Raw genomic sequence first — 23,669 nt, 5'->3', positions numbered from 1 at the left:
ACGGCGCCTGCGCAGTTAGCTCCTAGTCTGTGCGCAGGCGCCGTATAGCGACGTGAAGAGCAGAGTCCTACTCCGGCTATTTTCAGGAAGCGTGACGCGCCATAGCCGGCCGTCAATCATGTTCCCCTCTGCCTAGGAACGCCCATTCCCCGCGGGGAGTCTGAAACTTCACTACGGGATTAAACTGGGAGTACGGCGCAAAAAAATAAATAAAGGCATACTGTAGCTCACGCTAGTATGCTGGATTTCATGGTAGAAACTTGTTTTTTAGGGTGAACCACCGATTTAAGTTTCATCCCTGACCCATGAGTGATTTACTCCATGGCAGGCTGCACAACAACTTCAGACTTGACCATTTTCTGGCATGTAGGACAATACCAGGTCCACCTCCATAGTCCATATGATAAGCCTACAGTCTCTGACTACTTGATGGCCATTTTCACATTGCTCCTTCATATTGAAAGACATAAACCAACATTTTTAACCAATACAACCCAGGCTAATGACAATTTTTTTTCTTCACTGCCCTGAGCAAGAACCTAGGTAAGAAAAACATATTTTCTTCAAGGGCCCTAAGGGCTGCACAATAAGTGCCAAAGGGGTGCAAATCGGGCACCAGGGACATAAAGTGAAAGCTTCATCTCGGACACAAGGGTGACTTACTCCGGTGCAGGCTGCACAATATCTCCAGACCTGACCAATTTCTGGCATATAGGACAAAACCAGGTCAGCCTCTTCAACCCATATGTTGGGCCAATGGCCTCTTTGACCACTGGATGGCCATTTTCACATTGCTCCTTCATGTAGATGTGGTAGTGCAGTGCTTTCCTCTTCATCTTGTCATTCAGCCAGTCAGCAGTAAAGGTTACAGCATAGTTTATTAGAGCAATCAGGGTCTCCACAGGAAGAACGGAACCCAGCGATAGTGGATGGACACGTGCCAAGTATAGAATTTCATTCTTAATAATGTTACCTGGATAGAGCATTTCAAATGAGAGAATAACTATTTCATATAACCCTACAACACAAGATATACATACTATAGAATGCCTAAATTTAATTTAAAAGATTACAGCACTCTCAATGCAGTACTGTAGCTACAGGTTTGGACCCGCCTTACCAACGCTGGGCTATCCTACCATAGACATCAGGGATGCCAAGTAGCTCTGTACATACCTACTCATTTATCAGACATTGTAATATGTATCATATGTGTAGCGCCTGGCTACTTTCATAGCAGGTGCTGCTGTAAATTTAGAGGGGTCAGTGGGTTAGTTGCCTCTGACCAGGTTTATTTGGCTAAATTTAAGGCCTCTGTTCCAGCTCTGGCTGTACTGTGTGCCTATCCTGCTGTCTGGGGACTTCAGGTACCCCCGGGCGGTAGGTGGCAGCAGTAGAATCAGGGTCGTGTAGATACTTCTCCTCGGATGCCAATCAGGAGGGTTGATCGCCTCGCCGTGCATGATTGGGGGGGTATATAGGGGGCAGACGCCATTGGTTGGGCATCGACGCCTTGCCACCTTCCACCTGGGCAGTCGTCCCACCACCCCCGCATGTGGCCCTCCTGGCCGGGGTGTGTGTTGCAGTGTTTCTGGCTCCGGGTACCACGTTGGTCCGGAGCATCAATCTACCTCGTAGACTCAGTAGGCAGACCGAGTCTGCAATATGCAAGTGGTCCGATGTTGTCCGTCCAAAGTGGAGGAAGCCGATCGATGGAGAACCTGTCTTGGGGACACCGAGCATGAGGCTGGTGTCACAGGAGAGGCCTATTTGCTCAACGAAGGACACTTCGTATCTGAGAGCCTGGACGATGGTCGCCTATCAGTTCCTGATGTAACTGAATCCAGTTGAGAAGGATTTTGGACCGAGACCATCTCCACCTTTAGGAGGGTCTGGAGGGCCCTTGCCGCACCGCTGCTTCCTCCTGCAGTCCGGTCGGCGGTGTACCATAACCGCGCGGTACAGGAGAATCAGGTTCCTGTTCCCGGCCGGACTGACAGGAAGTGCACACACTGTGTGTTCACTTCCTTTCAGTCCGGCCCCAGGAACAGCAAACTGAATGCCCTGTACCGCGTGGTTATGGTACACGGGCCGACCGGACTGCAGGAGGACGCAGCGATGCGGCAAGGGCCCTCCCTGCTGGGGCCCCTGTGCGGACACCAGGAATAGAGGTAAGCCGACGAAAACAACCCCCCCCCCCGCTTCTCAACTAGAAAAGTAATTTTTTTTTTAATTTTGCTTGGGGCCCCCTAATATCTTCAAACTGCCCTGACTGTACCCACTCTGGCTAGAGTGGTGAAGAAGTTTGTCATTGGAAGCAGGACTGTTTCCAGTACCAGTTAACCCTAAATTCGTTATTTTTATTTTCTCCTATCCATCCACCTATTTCTACTTCTAGCGTTTTTACCCGGCTGAGTAATAAAAGCACAGAAAAGACACTTGTCATGTGGACATTGACTTTATTACAGCTCTCATCCATTACCCTAGACAGCGGGGATACAGAGGTAACGTGCCACCCAAATCAAACCAGCAGCTCCTTCGGGGGTAGTGCTACATATGCAATAGTCGGACCATTGATCTCAGTTACTTCAATATATAGAGCAAAGGTGGAATAGAACCAGGGAACTTTGACCTGAAGGACAAATACAACTCAAGCAGCCTGTTCATAGCAGGAACATATTTACGTGGGCTAGAGAAAATGTACTATGCAAAGTGTACTTCATTGGTACCTCACTGATAGGCAAGCATGGTGAAAAGAAGGTGAAGGAAGGTTCCTAAAGGACATGGTTTATTGTAACACACTTTTCCACATCTTCCAGCATCAGCTTCTTTTTTGGCTTTTGGCATTTGGTCACATGACACCTCAGAGCTGCAAATAGGTTGGTATTGAAAAAGTTCCTACTGCCAGACACGGATTTGTATGGAGAGCAAAGAACTATATTAAAAGCCCACCATGTGTCATTGGCTGCAGGTCCGGTTCTGGTTGGGGGTCTCAATCAGAAGCATCTCCACTCAAGGCATTCAGCCAAAACATTTCTTACCAGTACTGGCTAGGTGGCAAATGCCCTTGCCCTGCAGCCCTATTCTCGCTTAAAAAGGCAGGAGGTTATTATTGATAAAGTCCCCAAGAGCTCAAAAGAAGTTGGTTCTGGAAAACGCAGATTGAAGGTTTAAACAAAGACCAGGTACCTAAATAAAAGCCACCATGTGACAGTGACTGCGGATCCCACTCTAAATGGTGTTTGAATCTGAAGTTCCCCACTCAGGGTCCTGTCCTTTCCAGAATGGGGCCTTCAAAATGCAGGAAGCCATAATGGATCTAGTGTCCATATGACCTTCCCCTTACTGTGGCATGTCCTTGTGCCACACATTCCCTCACAGCACTTGAGCATTTCCTGTATGATTTACACATGTATTAATCAATCTTGTGTAGTGCTACCCCCGCAGGAGCCGCTGGTTGATTTGGGATCGGCGTATTAAGTTACCTCTTACTGTTGTCTAGGGGTGAAGTTGATGAGTAGATTAGTAAGCGAATGCCCAGTCATCAAATAAAGGTTTTTCGAATGCTTTATTTTCGGCCCAACATGATCAACATGCAGTAGAGAGAAAAGGTTGATGAGGCAAGAGAACTTTGCAGTATCAGGCCTGGATATGAGAAAGAGCAATCCTGCTCTCAGTAGTAGTAGATACAGTTCGTCGCCACTCCAGCCAGAGTGGGTGAAGTGCCCCCGGACAGACTCCTGTCACGAGCCTGGCAGCTGAAGTGTCACCCTAAGTTGCTGGTTGGAACAGGTCTCTGCCACAGACCCGACTCTAGAGACCTCTGCCACAGGCCTAGTACTTGGATAAGCTGAATGGATTGAGCGAATCCTCCCAGTAGATTAAGTCAGGGTCACCGGTTGACAGTGGAAGTGTACCTGTCAATGTCCCGGCCACCAGATCCCTGATGGTTCGCTCCAGCCCTCTTGAAGAACCTGCCTCCGGGTTCCCCTCAAGCCGATCCCCCACCGAACGGCACACAGCCTGGGATCTCCTCAGTAGACGGGGGACCCAGTAAGTCACTGGGGCCCCTTTGTAGCCTCAGTCACTCCAGGCCAGGAGGGCCCAGAGTATGGAACTCCGCGTTGCACGCAACCCCAGGCCAGGTAGGCCATAGTGGTGGGGCCCGCGATGTGCGCACACCCTGAAGGTGGGTGCCGCACCTGGAACCAGGAACCCGCGAAGGACCAAAAAACACGGTGTCCGGCACAGATATACTCTTCCCCAGCATGCTCCGCAAGGGAAAACTCCTCCAATTGGCTGCTGGGAAAAAGTGGCTCTGCCAGAACCCCTCTAGCGCCAACTGTCGCCCAGGGATGGAATCGCATCCCTGGAGCGCAGACTGACCTACAGGACAGTTCGGGAATGACAGCAGCCCAAAATTTAACAAATTATGAATGGGAGCAAAATAACTCTCCCATTCTCCACTAACTTTAGCGTAGTGCCCATACTAAAAGTAAGGGGGCGCTACACTTGGTTGAATGAGGTTCTAAAAAAATACTCACATATCTCCAGCTGTAATTTGCCATGGTTTTGCCTATTTACTATATTTCTTTATTTTATTTGAGCATTTGTGTTTACCTACACGAGTATACATAGGTGTTCTGTACAGGCAGTCCCATTCATGTCAATTGGGACTCACATTAATTGGACAGCCATTCATCTCTGCCTCCACTGGCAATCTACAATCAACTGGCTGATCTAAAAATCTCTATATTTAATAAATGTATTACCCAACCCCACCCCCCAACTATATTGTTATAATTTTTTTAGGGCCCATTTATACTAGTAACTGCAGGTGAGTTGCACAACCTTGTGCTACATATGTTGCTGTGCGATTCACATTTCAGCCTATTCATTTGAATGGGCAGAAAACCGGTACGGGACACTGGTTTCCGACAAGGTATCCAGGGTCGATCCACTATGCAAGCCGCTTAGGGCCCCGCAAAGCTGCGGAGGGCCCCTCAAATTACAAGAGGCCCCTCCTGGTGAGAAGTCATTTTCGGCCCCTCACCCCGCTTCTCAACTCACTGGCTGCATGGGAGAAGAGGTAAGAAGTCAGCACCCCCCGCATCTCACTTTAATGTAAGATGTCATTTCCGATAGCAGAACACCCCCTCCCCCCGCTTCTTTAATTTGACATGTCATTTTGCTTAGGGCCCCGGGGAGGTCAGGATCAACACTGAAGGTATCCTAGTGTCAACAGGCCCCTCAACGTACTTTGGCTTCAGTTTTGGGACATGCCAATCCTCTTCCTCTTTAGATCTTCTCCTGGCAATGCCCAATGATGCACAGGGCGGTGCTGGCGTCATAACGTCAGTAATGTTCTATGCAACAACTGCAATGTTACTACAGTTTGCTCCAGTGACACTCCTTCAAGGAGTGGGTCCATGAGGCCCTAAAGCCTCACCCCCAGCAAAAAAAAAAAATCAAATATTGGGACACTTACCTCTCCTGAAATCTAGTGATGTCAGAACCCCAACCCATGCTTCCATAGGCTCTCGGGTGCTGCCACCGCCTTTTGGCTTCACTGCCGGTTCCCTACTGCGTATGCGTGAAGCGGGCTGCGCTTTCTGAGTGGCCCGGCAGCGGGGGACCGAACTTCAATGTGTTCTCACCGCTGGAAAGATCTCTTGGAAGTGGGGACAGGTACCTGTCAAAACCAGGTACCTGTTCCCCCCCGAAAGGTGTCAAATGTGGCACCGGAGGGGGTGGGGGATAGAGGAAGCAGATAAATGGAGCTTCCACTTTTGGGTTAAACTCTGCTTTAAGCCTGGTACACACTACAGTGTTTTTGCATGGGTTACATGAAAAAACCCGTCAGCTCCATTCGGAGACGCTGTACTAATTATTTGACATTAGTGCAGCGATCTCCCCCCACTGAGCTGTTGTGTTCGGATAGGGGGACAGCCCCCCACCAGACCATTCCAATCAGCGCTCTCTGCCATTGGCTGAGAGCGCTGATCGGGAGACAGTTGGCTGCTGGCTTTCCAGCATGCACGTCGTCTGACAGGTGCCGGCCGGACAGACCAACATACACACAGGCTGAATGTTGGCCAGATTGTTTTTGAACAGGCCGATGTCTCCCAACAAATGCGTTAGACTCATAGTATGTCTTCAGTGTTTCAGGTTGAAGGATACTGGGCATTGTTCATCCTGAAAGACTGAGGACAACTAGTGGCAGAACTGAAATACTATTATTAGGAGTATTGCAGCCAGAGTAAGTATTTTTGTTTAACCCTTGCTGGGATGGGGGGGGGGGGGATAAAAAAGTAGTCCCTCATGCTAATGGAAAGTTACTCAGTTTAGTACCATCATACAAATCTGCTTTTAATTCATTAAGGGGTGTGGTGTGGGAAGTTCAGCAGAGGAGAGCATCCTTGAACACATTATCCTTACCTACTCCAGAGAAGACTGATTGATCCATTAGGGTGATGCAGACGGGTCTGGGGTTGGAGAGGGCACGAAGGGCCTTTTCTTTATCAAACTCTGGACACAAGATATCAGAAGTCGGCTCCACAAATGGACAAGAACACCAGGTCATCCGGCAATTGTAGAATACCAAGAAACCCCCGCCATCAAAGTGGACAATTAACCTAGTGATCGGCACATAAAATACACACATCAGTAACAAAAAAAAAAAAAAGGGACTACAGATTTCACTGGTGACATTGATACTAAGAAGTGAACAGTGTGTACTAGAGTGAAAATCTCATTATAACATTATATACTGGGGACGAGCTATGTGCAACAGACTACAAATCTCCCTGGTGCCATGGATACTGGGGAGTGAGCTGTGTGCACTAGAGTGCAGATCTTACTGGTTGCATGGATACTGGGGAGTGAGCTGTGTGTACTAGAGTGTAGGTCTTACTGGTTGCATGGATACTGGGGAGTGAGCTGTGTGCACTAGAGTGCAGATCTTACTGGTTGCATGGATACTGGGGAGAGAGCTGTGTGCACTAGAGTGTAGCTCTTACTGGTTGCATGGATACTGGGGAGTGAGCTGTGTGCACTAGAGTGTAGCTCTTACTGGTTGCATGGATACTGGGGAGTGAGCTGTGTGCACTAGAGTGCAGATCTTACTGGTTGCATGGATACTGGGGAGTGAGCTGTGTGCACTAGAGTGCAGCTCTTACTGGTTGCATGGATACTGGGGAGTGAGCTGTGTGCACTAGAGTGCAGCCCTTACTGGTTGCATGGATACTGGGGAGAGAGCTGTGTGCACTAGAGTGTAGCTCTTACTGGTTGCATGGATACTGGGGAGTGAGCTGTGTGCACTAGAGTGCAGCTCTTACTGGTTGCATGGATACTGGGGAGTGAGCTGTGTGCACTAGAGTGCAGATCTTACTGGTTGCATGGATACTGGGGAGAGAGCTGTGTGCACTAGAGTGTAGCTCTTACTGGTTGCATGGATACTGGGGAGTGAGCTGTGTGCACTAGAGTGCAGCCCTTACTGGTTGCATGGATACTGGGGAGTGAGCTGTGTGCACTAGAGTGCAGCCCTTACTGGCAGGGCTGGTGCAAGGATTTTTGACACCCTAGGCGAAACCTAATTTTGCCGCCCCCACTTTGGCTCTGCCCCTGACTCCACCCCCTTTGCCCTTGTAACACATGTGACTTGACACATACACTGACCTACCTAAAAAGGGCCAGTGCTAGCCAATTTTGTGCCCTAGGCACGACCAGCTAATTGGGGAGGAGGGGAGAGGGGGGATAAGAGAGAGGGGGACTGAGAGGGCGGCTGTAAGAGAGGGAGGCTTTGAGAGAAGAGGGGTTGAGAGAGTGGGGGCTGAGAGAGGGAGGGCTGGCTAAGAATGAAGGGAAGGCTAAGAGAGGAGGGAGAGCTAAGAGAGGGGGCTGAGAGAGATGGGGGCATGAGAGAGGTAGGTAGGAGGGAGGGCTGAGAGAGGAGGGAGGGCTGAGAGAGAGAGGTAGGTAGGGGGGAGGTAGGAGGGAGGGCTGAGAGAGAGAGGTAGGAGGGAGGGAGGGCTGAGAGAGAGGTAGGTAGGAGAGAGGGCTGAGAGGTAGGAGGGAGGGCTGAGAGAGAGGTAGGAGGGAGAGGGGGGCTGAGATAGAGGGAGAGGGGAGCTGAGGGAGAGGGGGGCTGAGAGAGAGGAAGAGGGGGGCTGAGAGAGAGGGAGAGGGGGTGTTAGGAGAGTGGGGGCTGAGAGAGGGAGTGCTAAGAATGGAGGGAGGGCTAAGAGAGGGGGGCTGAGGAGATGGGTGGGTTGATAGACAGGTGGGCTAATGGGGGGCTGAGAGAATAGGGAGGGGGCTGAGAGAATAGGGAGGGCTAGGAGAAAAGGGAGAGGCTTAGAGAGAGAGGGGGGTTGAGAAAATAGGGAGGGCTGAGAGAGGGGGATGGCTGAAAGACAGGGGGCTGAGAGAGAAAGGAGGGGGGGTGGCTGAGAGTATAGGGATGGCTGAGGGTATAGGGAGGCTGAGAGTATAGGGAGGGCTGAGAGTATAGGGATGGCTGAGAGTATAGGGATGGCTGAGGGTATAGGGAGGGCTGAGAGTATAGGGATGGCTGAGGGTATAGGGATGGCTGAGGGTATAGGGAGGGCTGAGGGTATAGGGAGGGCTGAGGGTATAGGGATGGCTGAGGGTATAGGGATGGCTGAGGGTATAGGGAGGGCTGAGAGTATAGGGATGGCTGAGGGTATAGGGAGGCTGAGAGTATAGGGATGGCTGAGGGTATAGGGAGGCTGAGAGTATAGGGAGGGCTGAGGGTATAGGGAGGGCTGAGGGTATAGGGAGGGCTGAGGGTATAGGGAGGGCTGAGGGTATAGGGAGGGCTGAGGTTATAGGGAGGGCTGAGGGTATAGGGAGGGCTGAGGGTATAGGGATGGCTGAGGGTACAGGGAGGGCTGAGGGTACAGGGAGGGCTGAGGGTACAGGGAGGGCTGAGGGTATAGGGATGGCTGAGGGTATAGGGAGGGCTGAGGGTATAGGGAGGGCTGAGGGTATAGGGAGGGCTGAGGGTATAGGGAGGGCTGAGGGTATAGGGATGGCTGAGGGTATAGGGAGGCTGAGGGTATAGGGATGGCTGAGGGTATAGGGAGGCTGAGGGTATAGGGAGGGCTGAGGGTATAGGGAGGGCTGAGGGTATAGGGATGGCTGAGGGTATAGGGATGGCTGAGGGTATAGGGATGGCTGAGGGTATAGGGAGGCTGAGAGTATAGCGATGGCTGAGGGAATAGGGAGGCTGAGAGTATAGCGATGGCTGAGGGAATAGGGAGGCTGAGAGTATAGGGATGGCTGAGAGTATAGGGAGGCTGAGAGTATAGGGAGGCTGAGAGTATAGGGATGGCTGAGGGTATAGGGAGGGCTGAGGGTATAGGGATGGCTGAGGGTATAGGGAGGCTGAGAGTATAGCGATGGCTGAGGGAATAGGGAGGCTGAGAGTATAGCGATGGCTGAGGGAATAGGGAGGCTGAGAGTATAGGGATGGCTGAGAGTATAGGGAGGCTGAGAGTATAGGGAGGCTGAGAGTATAGGGATGGCTGAGGGTATAGGGAGGCTGAGGGTATAGGGAGGGCTGAGGGTATAGGGAGGGCTGAGGGTATAGGGAGGGCTGAGAGTATAGGGATGGCTGAGGGTATAGGGAGGGATGAGAGTATAGGGAGGGATGAGAGTATAGGGAGGGATGAGAGTATAGGGATGGCTGAGGGTATAGGGAGGCTGAGAGTATAGGGAGGGCTGAGGGTATAGGGAGGGCTGAGGGTATAGGGAGGGCTGAGGGTATAGGGAGGGCTGAGGGTATAGGGAGGGCTGAGGGTATAGGGATGGCTGAGGGTATAGGGAGGGCTGAGGGTATAGGGAGGGCTGAGGGTATAGGGATGGCTGAGGGTATAGGGATGGCTGAGGGTATAGGGAGGCTGAGAGTATAGCGATGGCTGAGGGAATAGGGAGGCTGAGAGTATAGGGATGGCTGAGGGAATAGGGAGGCTGAGAGTATAGGGAGGCTGAGAGTATAGGGATGGCTGAGGGTATAGGGAGGCTGAGAGTATAGGGATGGCTGAGGGTATAGGGAGGGCTGAGGGTATAGGGATGGCTGAGGGTATAGGGAGGGCTGAGAGTATAGGGATGGCTGAGGGTATAGGGAGGGATGAGAGTATAGGGATGGCTGAGGGTATAGGGAGGGATGAGAGTATAGGGATGGCTGAGAGTATAGGGAGGGATGAGAGTATAGGGATGGCTGAGGGTATAGGGAGGCTGAGAGTATAGGGAGGGCTGAGGGTATAGGGAGGGCTGAGGGTATAGGGAGGGGGCTGATCGAGAGGGGAGGACTGAGAGGGGGGCTTAGAAAGAGGGGAGGGGGCTTGAGACACCTCTGTCCCAGTCTCTGTCTGCAGGTGTGTTTGACGACAGACAGTACCTTCCATGCAATGATGTCAGTCTCCTGCACGATCCGTCCAATTCCAGTGGCTCCAGCAGGCTCAGCAGCCTGAGTCCTGCCCGTCCTCTGTGCCCCCAGTGAGCGGCGAGCCTGTCAGCTCCAGTCCTCACATCAGAGCATGTAGAGGAACTTGGAGCAGTCCATGCTCTGGAAGGCAGCATGGGGTACGCTGTGCCCGCTTGTCTCCTGGGGAGGCGGGGTCAGGGGACGAGGTCAAGGAGGAGGCGATGCCACGGTGGCGCTCTTCTCCCGAATCCCGGGCTTATCTGCGCTCGAGTCGGCTGGCCCCTCGCTGTTCACTGCCATTATAGCGATGGATGCCCAGCCGCCCACGCCTCCCCAAGAGTGCTGCTGATTGCCGCGCAGCCACACACATAGTGCTTGACAGCCGGGTAGAGAATGAGGCACATTGACATGCTCCAGGCAACCTGTCCTCCCAGTAGAGTGTAGTTAAGCCAGCGGCCGTGGCTGCGCTCTAGGCGGCAGTGCGCTCTAGGCGACTGCCTAATCTGCCTAGTGGTAGCGCCGGCCCTGCTTACTGGTTGCATGGATACTGGGGAGTGAGCTGTGTGCACTAGAGTGCAGCCCTTACTGGTTGCAATGGATACTGGGGAGTGAGCTGTGTGCACTAGAGTGCAGATCTTACTGGTTGCATGGATACTGGGGAGTGAGCTGTGTGCACTAGAGTGCAGCCCTTACTGGTTGCAATGGATACTGGGGAGTGAGCTGTGTGCACTAGAGTGCAGATCTTACTGGTTGCATGGATACTGGGGAGTGAGCTGTGTGTACTAGAGTGTAGCTCTTACTGGTTGCATGGATACTGGGGAGTGAGCTGTGTGTACTAGAGTGTAGCTCTTACTGGTTGCATGGATACTGGGGAGTGAGCGGTGTGCTAGAGTGCAGATCTTACTGGGAATGGGGATATGGATATGGGGAGCGGATGTCATTGGTGCACAATTTCTGAAGAGTGAGCTGTATGTACTGGAGCACAGATATCATTGTTGCATGGATATTTGGCAGTGTACACTTGATTACAAATGCTATTGGTGCATCGATACTTGGAATTGAGTTGTGTGTGATGTAATGCAGATCTCACAGGTGTATGGATACATTGGAGTGAGCGGTTTGTGGAGTACAGATGTCATTGGTGCATGGGTGCTAGACAGTGCGTGTACTGGAGTGCAGATCTCATTGGTAGCATAATGCTGGGGAGTGAGCTGTGTGTACCAGATTTCAGATCTCACTTTCGACATGGATAATGGGGAGAGAGCTGTACAGTGGCGGTGCGTCCATAGAGGGCGCAGGAGCGCCGCCCCCTCTCGCTCCTGCACCGCCACTAAAAAACAATACATAGATTCATGCATTGCATGAATCTATGTATTGTCGCTGCCGCCCACTATTCAGATGGCCGGCCCCCTGGTGAGCGCCGGCCATCAGAATAACGGCAGCTGGTTGGCTTTGGAAGTGTCTATCAGAGCCAGCAGCCTGAGGGCTGTAATCGGCTTTCAAATAGTTAACCAGGGGACGCACGGGGTGTGCGTTCCCTGGTTAACACTTACAGGCGTCTCAGCCAATCAGGTTCACCGGTAACCTGATTGGCTGAAGCGACATCGAGGGCTGGACTACTTCGAGCGAGGGATCGTGAAGAAGGATCCGAGGATGGTCGACCGAGAAGGCGGGGGGGGGGGGAGCAGTCTGGCGGCATTTTAGGGGCAAACTGGCGGCAATTGATGGGCACAGTGGTGACAATGGCATGGCACAGTTGATGCGTTTGGCATGGCACACTGGCGAAAATTGATGGCACAGTGGCAAAAATTGATGGGCACAGTGGCTGAATTTGGCATGGCACAGTGGGCGACAATTGATGGGCACAGGGGCTGCATTTGATGGCATGGCACAGTTGGCGACAATTGATGGGCAAAGTGGCTGCGTTTGATGGGCACAGTGAGGCTGCAAAAAAAATTTGAGCCCCAGCCGCCACTGGAGCTGTATGTACTGGAGTGCAGATCTCACTGGTGTATGGACAATGGGGAGTGGGCTGTGTGTACTGAAGAATTACAAGTAAGACCCCTTTCACACTGAGGCACTTTTCAGGCACTATAATGCTAAAAATAGCGCCTGCAAAGCGCCCTGAAAGAGCTGCTCCTCATACTCCAGTGTGAAAGCCATAGGGCTTTCACACTGGAGCGGTGTGCTGACAGGACGGTTAAAAAAAAGTCCTGCTAGCAGCATCTTTGGAGCGGTGTGTATACCGCTCCTGCCCATTGAAATCAATGGGCACCGTGGCTATACCGCCAGCAAAGTGCCGCTGTAGTGGCGCTTTGCGGGTTGTTTTAACCCTTTTTCGTCCGCTAGCAGGGGTTAAAAGTGCCCTGCTATCGGCCGAATAGCGCCGCAAAATTGACAGTAAAGTGCCGCTAAAAATAGCGGCGCTTTATCGCCGAAGCACCCACCGCCCCAGTGTGAAAAGGGCCTAAGAGCTTTGTCTCTTTTCTTGTAAAGAAGGACTTGTCTGCGTTTTCCAATTCCTGGTCCTGTGTACTCAAAGGAGAAGAAGAAATATTACCTGGGAGTTGGGTCTTTCCAGTCTCCTTTTTTGTTTCCCCTTTTAGCACGGGATAACTCGTTGGCTCTTACGCTTCCAAAAAGACCAAAGTGAAAGCGCAGCCACTTGCGCACCAGGGTCTCCTCGCTTGTTTCGGTTGTGATCTTGTCTCTAGGAGCTGTGGAGGGCTCACTTATCAATGAACAGTCTTCCTCCGACTTCCCATTATCCTGCGTACTCACATTATCAACCTTCTCTTGTTTATTTATACTGCAACAAAACGCTAGGTATAAGTTCTTCCCATGAACCTAAAATATGGAAACAATGGTGGTAAAGGCATCCGTTTTACTAAACTAAATAAAAATATTACATTTAACCAGCAGGTAGTACGACCCGTAGTGTATTTAGGTTTTGTGCTGCCCTAGGCTTGACTAAACTCGTGCGCCCCCCAATTTAAATATGACCCACCCCTTCCTGTCAAGGCCACACCCCTTGCTGTTTAAGCCCCGCCCTGAAAATTTTGAGTGGGGACGCTAGTTCTGAGGGCAGAAAACATAAAACATATAGCACAGTGAGGAAGGTTTGTAGTCCAGGATGATAGGACAGTCAAAATTAGAAGCAAACGCCCCCCCCCCCCCCACAGTTGCGGAATGCCGGCCGCCCGCATACCAGAAGCAGTGCGGCCAATTTATGGGGGCGCTAGACTAATTTGCCTCTCTGCCCAGTCTGTCCCATAAGACTGGTGCTACACTAACAGTGTAGTGCAAGCCGACGGGGACTCTTTCCGTGATGCCACCCTGCATGGTGTTGCCCCAGGCCTGGGCCTTGTTGGCCTGGGCCAGGATACAGCATTGAGTACATCTAGTAAAATCTGGAATTATTTTTACTGGGGCTGTACAATACAAGTGTAGCACTACCCCCGTAGGAGATGCTGTTTATTTTTGGGTGGCACGTTAACTCTATGTTCTCGCTGTCCAGGGTGAAAGGAGAGTCTGAAGAATTTCAATGTCCACACAATGCACTTATCGGTATTTTTCTTGGATTTGGGAGAACTTTAGAAGAAAAGAATGATGAGGGGTGGAAGGGTAGGTAGGTTCAGGTGTATAATCAAAGTAAGGAAACACTCCTGCTTCCAGCAAACAGTTCTAGTCGCAACTCTAGCCAGAGTGGGTATTGCTCACCTGCAGGGATGGACTGGCCATTGGGACTACAGGGAGTTTCCCGGTGGGCCGATGGCTCAGTGGGCCGGCTTCAGTGACAGCGGACCACCGCCCCCCCTCCGCTCCTCTGTCTCTCCCTTCCCGTAGCGCTCACCTCCTCTCCCTCCCCGCAGCGCTCACCTGGGGGGAACAAAGAAGCAGGGGGAGGACCAGAGGAGCAGGGGGGACGACAGAGGAGCACGGGGGAGGGGACAGACAGCTGGCTCAACAGCTATGGCCTGGGAGTTTCTCACTTCTGCCTAATCTTGTCCCATAAGGGGGGCATTAAACTGATTCTTTGCCCCAGGTGAAATAATGTGTAGCTTCCCCACTGGTACTGCCTATAAGACTAAGAGTACCAGTACCAGCCGTTCACTAGCCGTTCTACTTTATTAGAGTAGAACGGCTAGTGGCTAGTGAAGGGGGAGAGGGGGCTTGGGTTTCCGGGGGCGGGGGGGGCAGGAGTTGTCCGGCCGCCATGGGAGAGACCTGTCAAAGTGGGCCAGTCTGGATGAAGTCCAGGGCCAAATTTCTGTCCCAGTCCAGCCCTGCTCACCTGGATAGGTCCCTCTCACTGGCCTAACAGCCGGAATGGCGCACAATGTAAAGTACAGTCTCTGCCACAGACCTTCCTTTGTAGATGAGACACTTTGGTCCGGAATCCTCTGCCACAGGATTCAGCACGCGGATGTCTTTAGCTTAGCTTTAGTAGAACTTTTAGATCCGACAGGCGACACAGTCAAACCTCTCAGTGTATGGTGTGTAGCGCCGGGTTACTTTCAGAACCGGTGCTATGTTAAATTTATGGGAGAATTCAGATAAATAGTTAGCTCTGAATTAAGTTGACTGTTTAAATTTGGGTCTCTGCTCTAGCTTAGCTGTACTGTGGGCTGACCTTTTGTCCAGGGACTCCCGACACCCCCGGACAGCAGGTGGCAGCAGTGGGGTCAAGTGAGTCTGAGTGCCACTCCTTAGCGGCCAGGAGGGGTTGGCTGCCTCGCTGTGCATGCTGGGGAGGGGTATAAAGGGGGTAGATGCCATTGCTTCGAGGTTCTTCCTCGTGTGGCATCCACCATTGGGATAGCCATTCCACGACACCCCCACATATGACCCTTCTCGCCAGGGTGTATGTGGGTAGCAGTGTTCCTGGTTCCAGGACCACATTGGCCTGGAGCAATTGATCTGATGTGCGAGCCTAGTGATCGACTGAGTCTTTTTTTTTTTTTTAATCCAACAAAATTTTATTTAGTTTAGTTTACAGAGGTACAAGGTATACAAAGTCCCCTTAACAGTGCGGGGAAAATAAAGATCTGCAGCGAGACAGCCACATATTCAGAATACATCTATGAACAGGAGGTAAACCCCCCCCCCCCCCCAAGCAAGTCAAACATTTCCCTCCCGACAATTGGCTCAATGCCCACCTCACCCAATATTAATGCCCAGAAGCCTGTCCATCACCAGGTCCACAGGGGCCAGACCCGGCACATCCAGCCACTTTGCCCATAACTTCTCAAATTTTTGGGCATTACCCCTGTGTTGATATATCACCTTCTCCATCCTCAGCACTGTCCCAATGTTATTGATCCATTCAGCCAGCGTCGGAGGAGCCTCGGCCTTCCAGTGAACCATAATGAGCTTCCTAGCTTGGAATAAGACCCTTTGCACCGCCTCCCTGTCCATCTCCTCCCATTCATACTCCTCCAGAGCCCCCAAGAGACAAGCCCTCGGGTCCTGCGGAAGAGACACTCCAAATGCTGTGTTGATGGTACTCACGACTCCCGCCCAATATGTGTGGAGTTTTGTCGACTGAGTCTTTAATCTGGAGGGGGTCCTGAGCTGTCCGTCCAATTGGAGGAAGCTGACCGATGAGGAGTCCATCCGAAGGATACCAAGCACGAGGCTGGTGTTCCAGGAGGGGCCTGTCCATTCATCGGGGGACAACCTTGGTTCTGACAGACTGGATGTTGGTCGCCTGTCAGTCGCTAACTTAGCAAAAACTACCTGAAGGAGATCCGGGTGCTGAATCTACTAAGAGAGGATTCCGGACCATAATTGTCTCCATTCATTTGGGAGGGTCTGTGGCAGAGACTTGATTCTATGTTCGAGTGACACTCTGGCTGCCAGGCTGGTGAGAGAGGCCTGTCCAGGTGCGCTATACCCACTCCGGCTGGAGTGGTGAAGTAAAGTATTGTTGGAAGCAGGACTGTTTCCCATATGCAGTTACACCTGGGTCTGCCGTCTCCTATTTTCTATCCCTTCACCTTTCCACTGTTCAATTGTTTTTACCCGGCTGGGTAATAAAGGCACAGAAAAGACACCTGTGGACATTCCATTTACTACAACTCTCATCAAGTACCCTAGACGGCGGAGATACAGAGGCAACATGCCACCCAAAACAAACCAGCAGCTCCTTCGAGGGTAGTGCTACAGGGGCATCCTTCGATTAAGTTTCCAGGCCTTCTCCCAAGGTACCAGCCTCTTGCATGGCCCTCTTCAGGATAGGTCCTCCCCTGGCTTCCTTCATCAAGTGGCTTCCTCCCGCAGGACGAACAGCACAGGATCACCTTTTGCAAAGCAGGCCCCAGCCAGACTACTGGGCTTACGAACTAAGTCACAGCCCCGGGCCAACGTGCTCCCGGAACCAGGATTCAGGACACGCACCTCAGGCCAGGTGGGCCATGAGGCACGTGGGACGGCAGACCGCGCACTAATTGCATCTGTTTTTAAGTACCCCTCCCCAGCATGCACAGCGAGCAACCACTCCCACTGATTTGTTGCCGAGGGGAACACTCAATACACCTTGACCTTGCTGCTGCTACCCTTGACCTGGGGTAATGACACACCCAAATGAACAATGGTGGATACTCCCCACACATTTACGGCTGGAACAGAGGCTAAATTGCCCTTAATCACTCTTGTCTAAGCCAAATGACAGCTCAGACCCCCACTAAATTTAAAGCAGCGCCTGTTCAACAGGAGCAGGGTGCTACACAAGGAAGGTTGAAGAAATCTCAACTTATAGTGGAATTCATCTTTAAAGTGTCATTAAGCCCACAGCAGTAAAAAACTATCAGTTTGTGCAGTTCATAGTCACTATGAGATACATTTTCTGTATCCTGCAAAAAAAAAAACCTGGTTGATCCTGCTGTTCTGCATCTCCCCCTCCTGTCCATGTCCCCACTGCAGTTGGGGATTTTGTTGGCAGCTATTGCACATGCTCAGTTTTCAGTGTGTTTTTTACACTGAGCATTTCCTCCCCATCACATCTGAGCAGCCCATATGACTATAGAGTCACACAAGTGGGTGTATACACAGTGGTAAATGACAGCCCTCTCCCTCCCTCCTCCTCCATGCCCACGACCCAGCTTAACACCATGGGGGCAGGATATTACATATTGATCGATATTTCACAATATTCCAATTTTTTGAGATACTGAATCTTGGTTTTCACTAGCTGCAAGTCATAATCATCAAAATTAAAAGGAAGACATGCTTGAAATACATCACTGTGTGTGTGATGTATCTATATAAATATAGGAGTTTCACTTTTTGAATTGAATTACTGAAATAAAACGAATATTTTGGTGATATTTAAATTTTTTGAGATGCACCTGTATTTGTATGTACATTTAAAACAAACAGTTTATTTATATTATTTATTTATTTTTACTCTGTATTCCAAAGGCTTTTTTCGAACATGTGACCAGCAGAAGAGGAATAGAAGCTCCTCCTGCTTAGCTTTCCCTGCAGACAGAGCTGGGTCATATGATAGCTGTATATCAATTAGGTAAAAGGTACATAAAAAGGTAAAATAATTACAGTTCCATCATCAGGGGACAACATAAAATTAAACAGTGTGTATTTAGTATTACTTTAACCACTTCACATCATGCATATAGTGAAAAGGTGGCTAAAAAAGGTGGCTCTGCCATCTTGGGCGGCCGTCATATGACGTCCTCGGCCTCCTGGCCACTAGGGGGTGCGCGCTGGGTCACCTGGGAGCCGACGCGCATGCCTAGTGGCCGCAATGTCTGCCAGGCACCTGTGATCGCCAGTTACAGAGCCAGGGATGTGGATCTCTGTGTGTAAACACAGAGATCCACATGCTGCCAGGGAGAGGCGACCAAAGATGTCTTCCTTGTACATAGGGACACCGATTGGTCACCTCCCCCACAGTTAGAATCACTTCCTAGGGAACACATTTAACCCCTTGATTGCCCCCTAGTGTTAACCCCTCCCAATGACTCGAATACAGTAATCAGTGCATATTTATAGTACTGATTGCTGTATAAATGTCAATGTCCCAAAATAGTGTCAAAAGTGTCCGATCTGTCCGCCGCAATATCACAGTCCTGACAAAAAAACACAGATAACCGCCATTACTAGTAAAAAAAAAAAAAACATAAATCTATCCCCTATTTTGTAGACGCTATGACTTTTGCGCAAACCAATCACTATACACTTATTGCGATTTTTTTTTTTATCAAAAATATGCAGAAGAATCCATATCGGCCTAAACTGAGAAAAAAAAATTGGGATATGTATTATAGAAAAGAGTAAAACATTGAGGTTTTTTTTTCAAAATTGTCAGTCTTTTTTTGTTTATAGCGCAAAAAATAAAAAAACAGCAGAGATGATCAAATACCACCAAAAGAAAGCTTTATTTGTGGGGAAAAAATTGTCAACATTTCATTGGGGTACAGTGTTGTACGACCGCGCAATTGTCATTCCAAGCGTGACAGCGCTGAAAGCTGAAAATTGGCCCGGGCGGGAAGGGGGTGAAAATGCCGGTATTGAAGTGTTTAAAGTGGTTGCAAAAGGCAGAAGTGCATTCAAGCGGAGTTCCACCCAAAAGTAGAACTTCTGCTTTAAAGGGGTGTTCCAGACTTTTTTTAAGTTTATTAAAAGTCAGCAGCTACAAAAAGTGTAGCTGCTGGCTTTTAATAAACAGACACTTACCTGCTCCACGGCTCCAGCGACGCGCCGGGGCTCCGCTCCTCGCCCCCCCTCGCCGGCCGGCGTCTTCCTAGTGTGGACACCCGGCAGTGACAGTTTTCGGCTTCACGGCCGGGCACCCACTGCGCATGTGCGAGCGGCACTGCGCATGCGCAAGCGGCACTGCGCATGCGCGACCGGCGCAGCGCCATCCGATTGGACAGGCGCTCGCCTACAGGGAGGGGCTGCAATAAGGCGATTAAGCTAATCGCCTTTACAGTCCCCTTCTCCTGAAGCCCCCACTCCCCCCCCAAAAAAATGACATGCCAAATGTGGCATGTAAGGGGGCGAGGAGTGGGTTAAGCGGAAGTTCCATTTTTAGGTGGAACTCCGCTTTAAGCACTCCTTGCCACCTTACATGCCACATTTGGCATGTCATTTTGTTTGGGGTACCTAGTTTTGACAGGTACAGTAAAACCTACGGTCTCTGCTTTAAAAAAAAATATAAATATATATATATATATATATATATATATATATATATATATATATATATATAATGTTTGGGGTTCTATGTAATTTTCTAGACAAAAAAAAAAAAAAAAAAAAAATCAATAAAAAAAATCTGATTGTTACATGTAAACAGTGTTAAAAAAAATAAAAATGGTTTTCAAGTTGAAGTAGAACTATAGGATAGGAATTTTTTTTTTATTATTATTTTGAATAGAGTAAGGGAGGGTTATAAACCCTGACAGATTTTTTTTTTCCCCACCGTGTCCCATTGCAGAGATTTTCCTCCACTTCCTGTCCCATAGCTAAACAGGCAGTAAGAGGAAATATCTCCAAACTAAGGGAATTTTTGGGGACCCCCTTGTTTTCCCCTCTATTACTTTACTCTGGGGACAACCCAAAATTTTGGCTTTACTTTCAATGATAAAAGGTAAACAGGACAAATAGAGAGGTTGAATCACCTTAATAGGGGCACAGACAGCAATAAAAACTGACAGTTGGAAGGAAGAAAGCACCGGAGAGCGCGGAGAAGAGGCCAGAGAGTCGGAAGAAGACCCCGAAGTCAGAAGAAGACCCCCGGAGCTGCCTAATAAAATTACTTTAAAAACCTGTGTAGTGTTTTTTTTTTTACGTTTTTCTTCCACCGGGTGCATGGGTACTCATCCACATAGGGTGAAAGGGCTCCAGGATTCCGATAAGCTCCCTGCCCGCAGACCCCGACAACCAACAGCCAGGGTTGTCGGGAAGAGGCCCTGTCCTTATCAACATGGGGACAGGGTGCTTTGTGGCGGGGGGGGCCGCAGGGCGCCCCCTACCCCACAGCACCCACCTCCCATGTTGAGGGCACGCGGCCTGGTACAGTTCAGGGGGGGGGGGGGCGCTCGCTCGTCCCCACCCCCTTTCCTGACCGGCCAAAGCTGTGTGCTCGGATAAGGGTCTGGTATGCACTATGGGGGAAACCCCACTCCGTTTATTCGGCGTAGGGGTTCCCGTTAAAACCCATACCAGACCTATGGGCCTGGTATGCTCATGGAGGGGAGCCCATGGAGGGGGGTTCAGTTACCTGGCAGTCTTGGAACTTCTTTTCCATCAAGTCCTGAAGAAGAATCTGTTTTGTGCTGCCACCGACCTTCGTCACCTGCTGGCCCATAAACGGCAAGGTCACGGAACAGAACTTCCTCACTGTGGGACCTTCTGGCATGTTGTTTTCTCAACTCCTAGACAAAGCCTGGAAAGTAATTCAATTGAATATACACAGAGATCATCAAGTTCAATTGAAGTAACAGAATTAGATTTACGTTCAGATGGACATTATACCATCAGCCTCCATTTTTATAGATTTACCTCCACTTTCCTGTTATAGCAGTTGAAAGAGGGTGATAAAATCAACATTCCTTCCACCTTCATCAAGAGAGAGAGGAAGAGGGGGATTTTTTGAATTGAAAGAACCCCCACTCGGTACGTGGGGACTAGGGTGATCACGTGTCCCGGATTGCCCGGGACAGTCCCACATTTTGCAGGTCTGTCCCGGGCACCTTCATTCCAGGACAATACAGTGTCCCGGAATGAAGGTGACACAGCCATCCCCCCACGGGCCAATCTGATGCCCCCAAAAAAGGCTGCCACAGCACCGCTTTACTCACTGACAGTACTTGTCCTGGCCGGGAATGCCTGGAGGAGCACAATCCCCGCCCCCGTTTGTGATTGGAGAAATCATAAATCCCGCCTCTTGTGTCCAAACACTGTGCTGTGATTCGTTGCAGCACAAGCTGATTTTTGGGAAGGGGGTGTCCCTGAATTGTAGTTTAGAAATGTGGTCACCCTAGTGGGGACCCTTACCCAAACTGGTGGACCCCCTAAAGAGCAAGGTCATATGCGCCAGCAGATTTAGCCCTCTGTGGGGTCTAGCGATCCTCCTGTATTCCTGGAGCCCTCCAGATACAGCAAGAAATCCTCCACGGTATCCCGATTGGAGATAGAAAGTCTGGTCTCTGGGGGGGCACACATGCCTCTTACTAAATTCCTTTGGAATGAACATGCCCCCCCAGCACATTATGTAAAACTTACCTGCAAATGAAGCCCTTGTTGTCATCACTGGAGGCCGCATCCATACTAGCCCATCTTCCTCCTAGTTCCACAGACTCTGGCTCTATGACTGGCCAGAGCCGCATGATGTCAATACCGCGTATGCACGTGGGAGCCGCAGAAGGTTCTGAAGAAACGGAACGCGCATGCACCGATGACGTCATCAGCGGCGTATACAGTAAATAAATATCTACTAAACGGTGCAGGTTTAGGAGATATTTACAGTACCTATCGGGAAGCCTTTTTATAGGCTTACCTATGGGTACAAACAATGCAGGGACGTTTACATCCACTTTAACGGTAACTAGTTACAGCCAAATTCCAGACAGCATGGCACGGACAGGCAGAAGGACATATATACGTCCCCTTTAAGAAGCTGACATTAAAGCGGAGTTCCACCCAAAAGTGGAACTTTCGCTTAATCCACTCCTCGCCCCCTTACATGCCACATTTGGTGGGGGCTTCAGGAGGAGTGGGACTTCCTGTCCCACTTCCTCATTCCGCCGAGGGGCTGCTAAGGCGATACGTCATATCGCCTTTCGGCAGCCCCTCCCTGTAGGCGATCGCCTGGGACACGTGACAGGTCCCAGGCGATTGCCTGTCCAATCGGATGGCGCAGCGTCGCTCGCACATGCGCAGTGGGTGCCTGACCGTGAACCCGAAAGCTGCCACGGCCAGGTGCCCACACTTAGAATGAAGACGCCGGCCGGAGAGGGGGGGGGGGGGGAGTAGCGGAGCCCTGGCCGTCGCTGGAACGTGGAGCAGGTGAGTGTATGTTTATTAAAAGCCAGCAGCTACACTTTTTGTAGCTGCTGACTTTTAATAAACATTAACAATGACTGGAACATCCCTTTAATAATATAAAACAAAAAATTAAACAATGCAATGCACCGCCCCTTCACATTGCCCACCAACAACACAGGTGTTTGTGTGGGATGGTGTGGACAAACTCTTTAAACCTTCAACACCATCTCTGGACACCCATTAATACAAGCACTAAGCCCCCAATAAAGGACTCACCAAGTACAATAAATCTTGTGACATAGAAAGACTCTCATCCACAGACAGACAAACAATCCAATGGCTCATATCCCACCTGCTGCAACCCCTTCACACCCCCAATACTGCACACCGATGGATTAATCTACTGATCTCTAACACTCATAGGATCATACCACTTCCAGTACATGAGGGGGGATATCATCAGTCTACTCCCACAAACAGATGAGGAAATGTGTGTGCACAGGACTAATCCACAAGGTGTCAGAAGGGGACAAAATTAAACAGGTGCAAGCTGAAAGGAAGTTCTAATTGTATGGATTTGTCCATATAATGAGAGCCAGAGGGAGTAAGTAAGTACACCCTAACTGTGAACTTCTCTTATGCGGTTGCTGTTGGTCTGTTAAATATAGCATTATGGGGGTTTTATTATACCTGTTTGATAGGTAATATATATATATATATATTTCTGGAGATCTTGTGGGCTGATAACTTCCTGCATTCTCTGCTTGTGCTAAATGTTACCAGTTCTCTGAACTACACAACCACACCCCTCTATGGTATAGACCGAAATGAATGGAGCAGAGCTTCATAATCCTATCTTGTTTCTACTGTCTTGAAAGGTGAGTGAATTTGCGCTTTCGCTCCAACACAGGAAGTGTGTTACTGGCAGGATCACCAAGTAAACGCAAAGGGAAAAATAAAAGGATTGCAGCCACCACAGCTAAGAACTGCTACATTGGATTACCTGTCTGGAGGAAAAAAATCTGAAAAGATCTGTGCCCCGTTCTGTTTTTGCAGACATTAAAGCGCTTGTAAACCGCAGATGTTAAAGAATAAAAAAAAATCTGCACAACAATGGCATAATGTGCTAGTATGCAGTGTCTACTAGCACATTATGAAATATTCACCTTTACTTGTAAAAACAGCAACTTGTCAATCTAGCGTTACT

The 23,669-nt window shown here is 50.0% G+C and overlaps 1 protein-coding gene across 1 annotated transcript; it reads right to left on the bottom strand.

The window, feature by feature from the left end:
- Positions 1 to 224: 224 nt before the first annotated feature.
- NEIL2 (nei like DNA glycosylase 2) lies at positions 225 to 23,010 on the bottom strand. The gene is made up of 5 exons (XM_040348352.1): positions 22,739 to 23,010; positions 20,697 to 20,861; positions 13,011 to 13,297; positions 6,439 to 6,635; positions 225 to 973 (listed from the first exon to the last, which is right to left on the bottom strand). Exons 2-5 carry the CDS (start codon positions 20,832 to 20,834, stop codon positions 660 to 662), a joined length of 936 nt encoding a protein of 311 aa, XP_040204286.1. The 5' UTR covers positions 20,835 to 20,861; positions 22,739 to 23,010; the 3' UTR covers positions 225 to 659.
- Between the last annotated feature and the right edge of the window lie 659 nt (positions 23,011 to 23,669).

This window comes from Rana temporaria, chromosome 4 (genome assembly GCF_905171775.1).
Source record: "Rana temporaria chromosome 4, aRanTem1.1, whole genome shotgun sequence".
In the NCBI taxonomy this organism is placed as follows: domain Eukaryota; kingdom Metazoa; phylum Chordata; class Amphibia; order Anura; family Ranidae; genus Rana; species Rana temporaria.
The sequence above is the reverse complement of the archived record's forward strand: the minus strand, read 5'-3'. Positions and strand labels throughout refer to the sequence as shown.

Bases quoted from the DNA above. Each gene is read 5' to 3' on its own strand.
- NEIL2 (XM_040348352.1), bottom strand. From the start codon at position 20,834: ATGCCAGAAGGTCCCACAGTGAGGAAGTTCTGTTCCGTGACCTTGCCG. The intron at 13,298-20,696 runs GTAACTGAACCC...TCCATATTTTAG, and splicing joins AGAAGTTCCAAGACTGCCAG to GTTCATGGGAAGAACTTATA. The intron at 6,636-13,010 runs GTAATATTTCTT...GCCGATCACTAG, and splicing joins TGGAAAGACCCAACTCCCAG to GTTAATTGTCCACTTTGATG.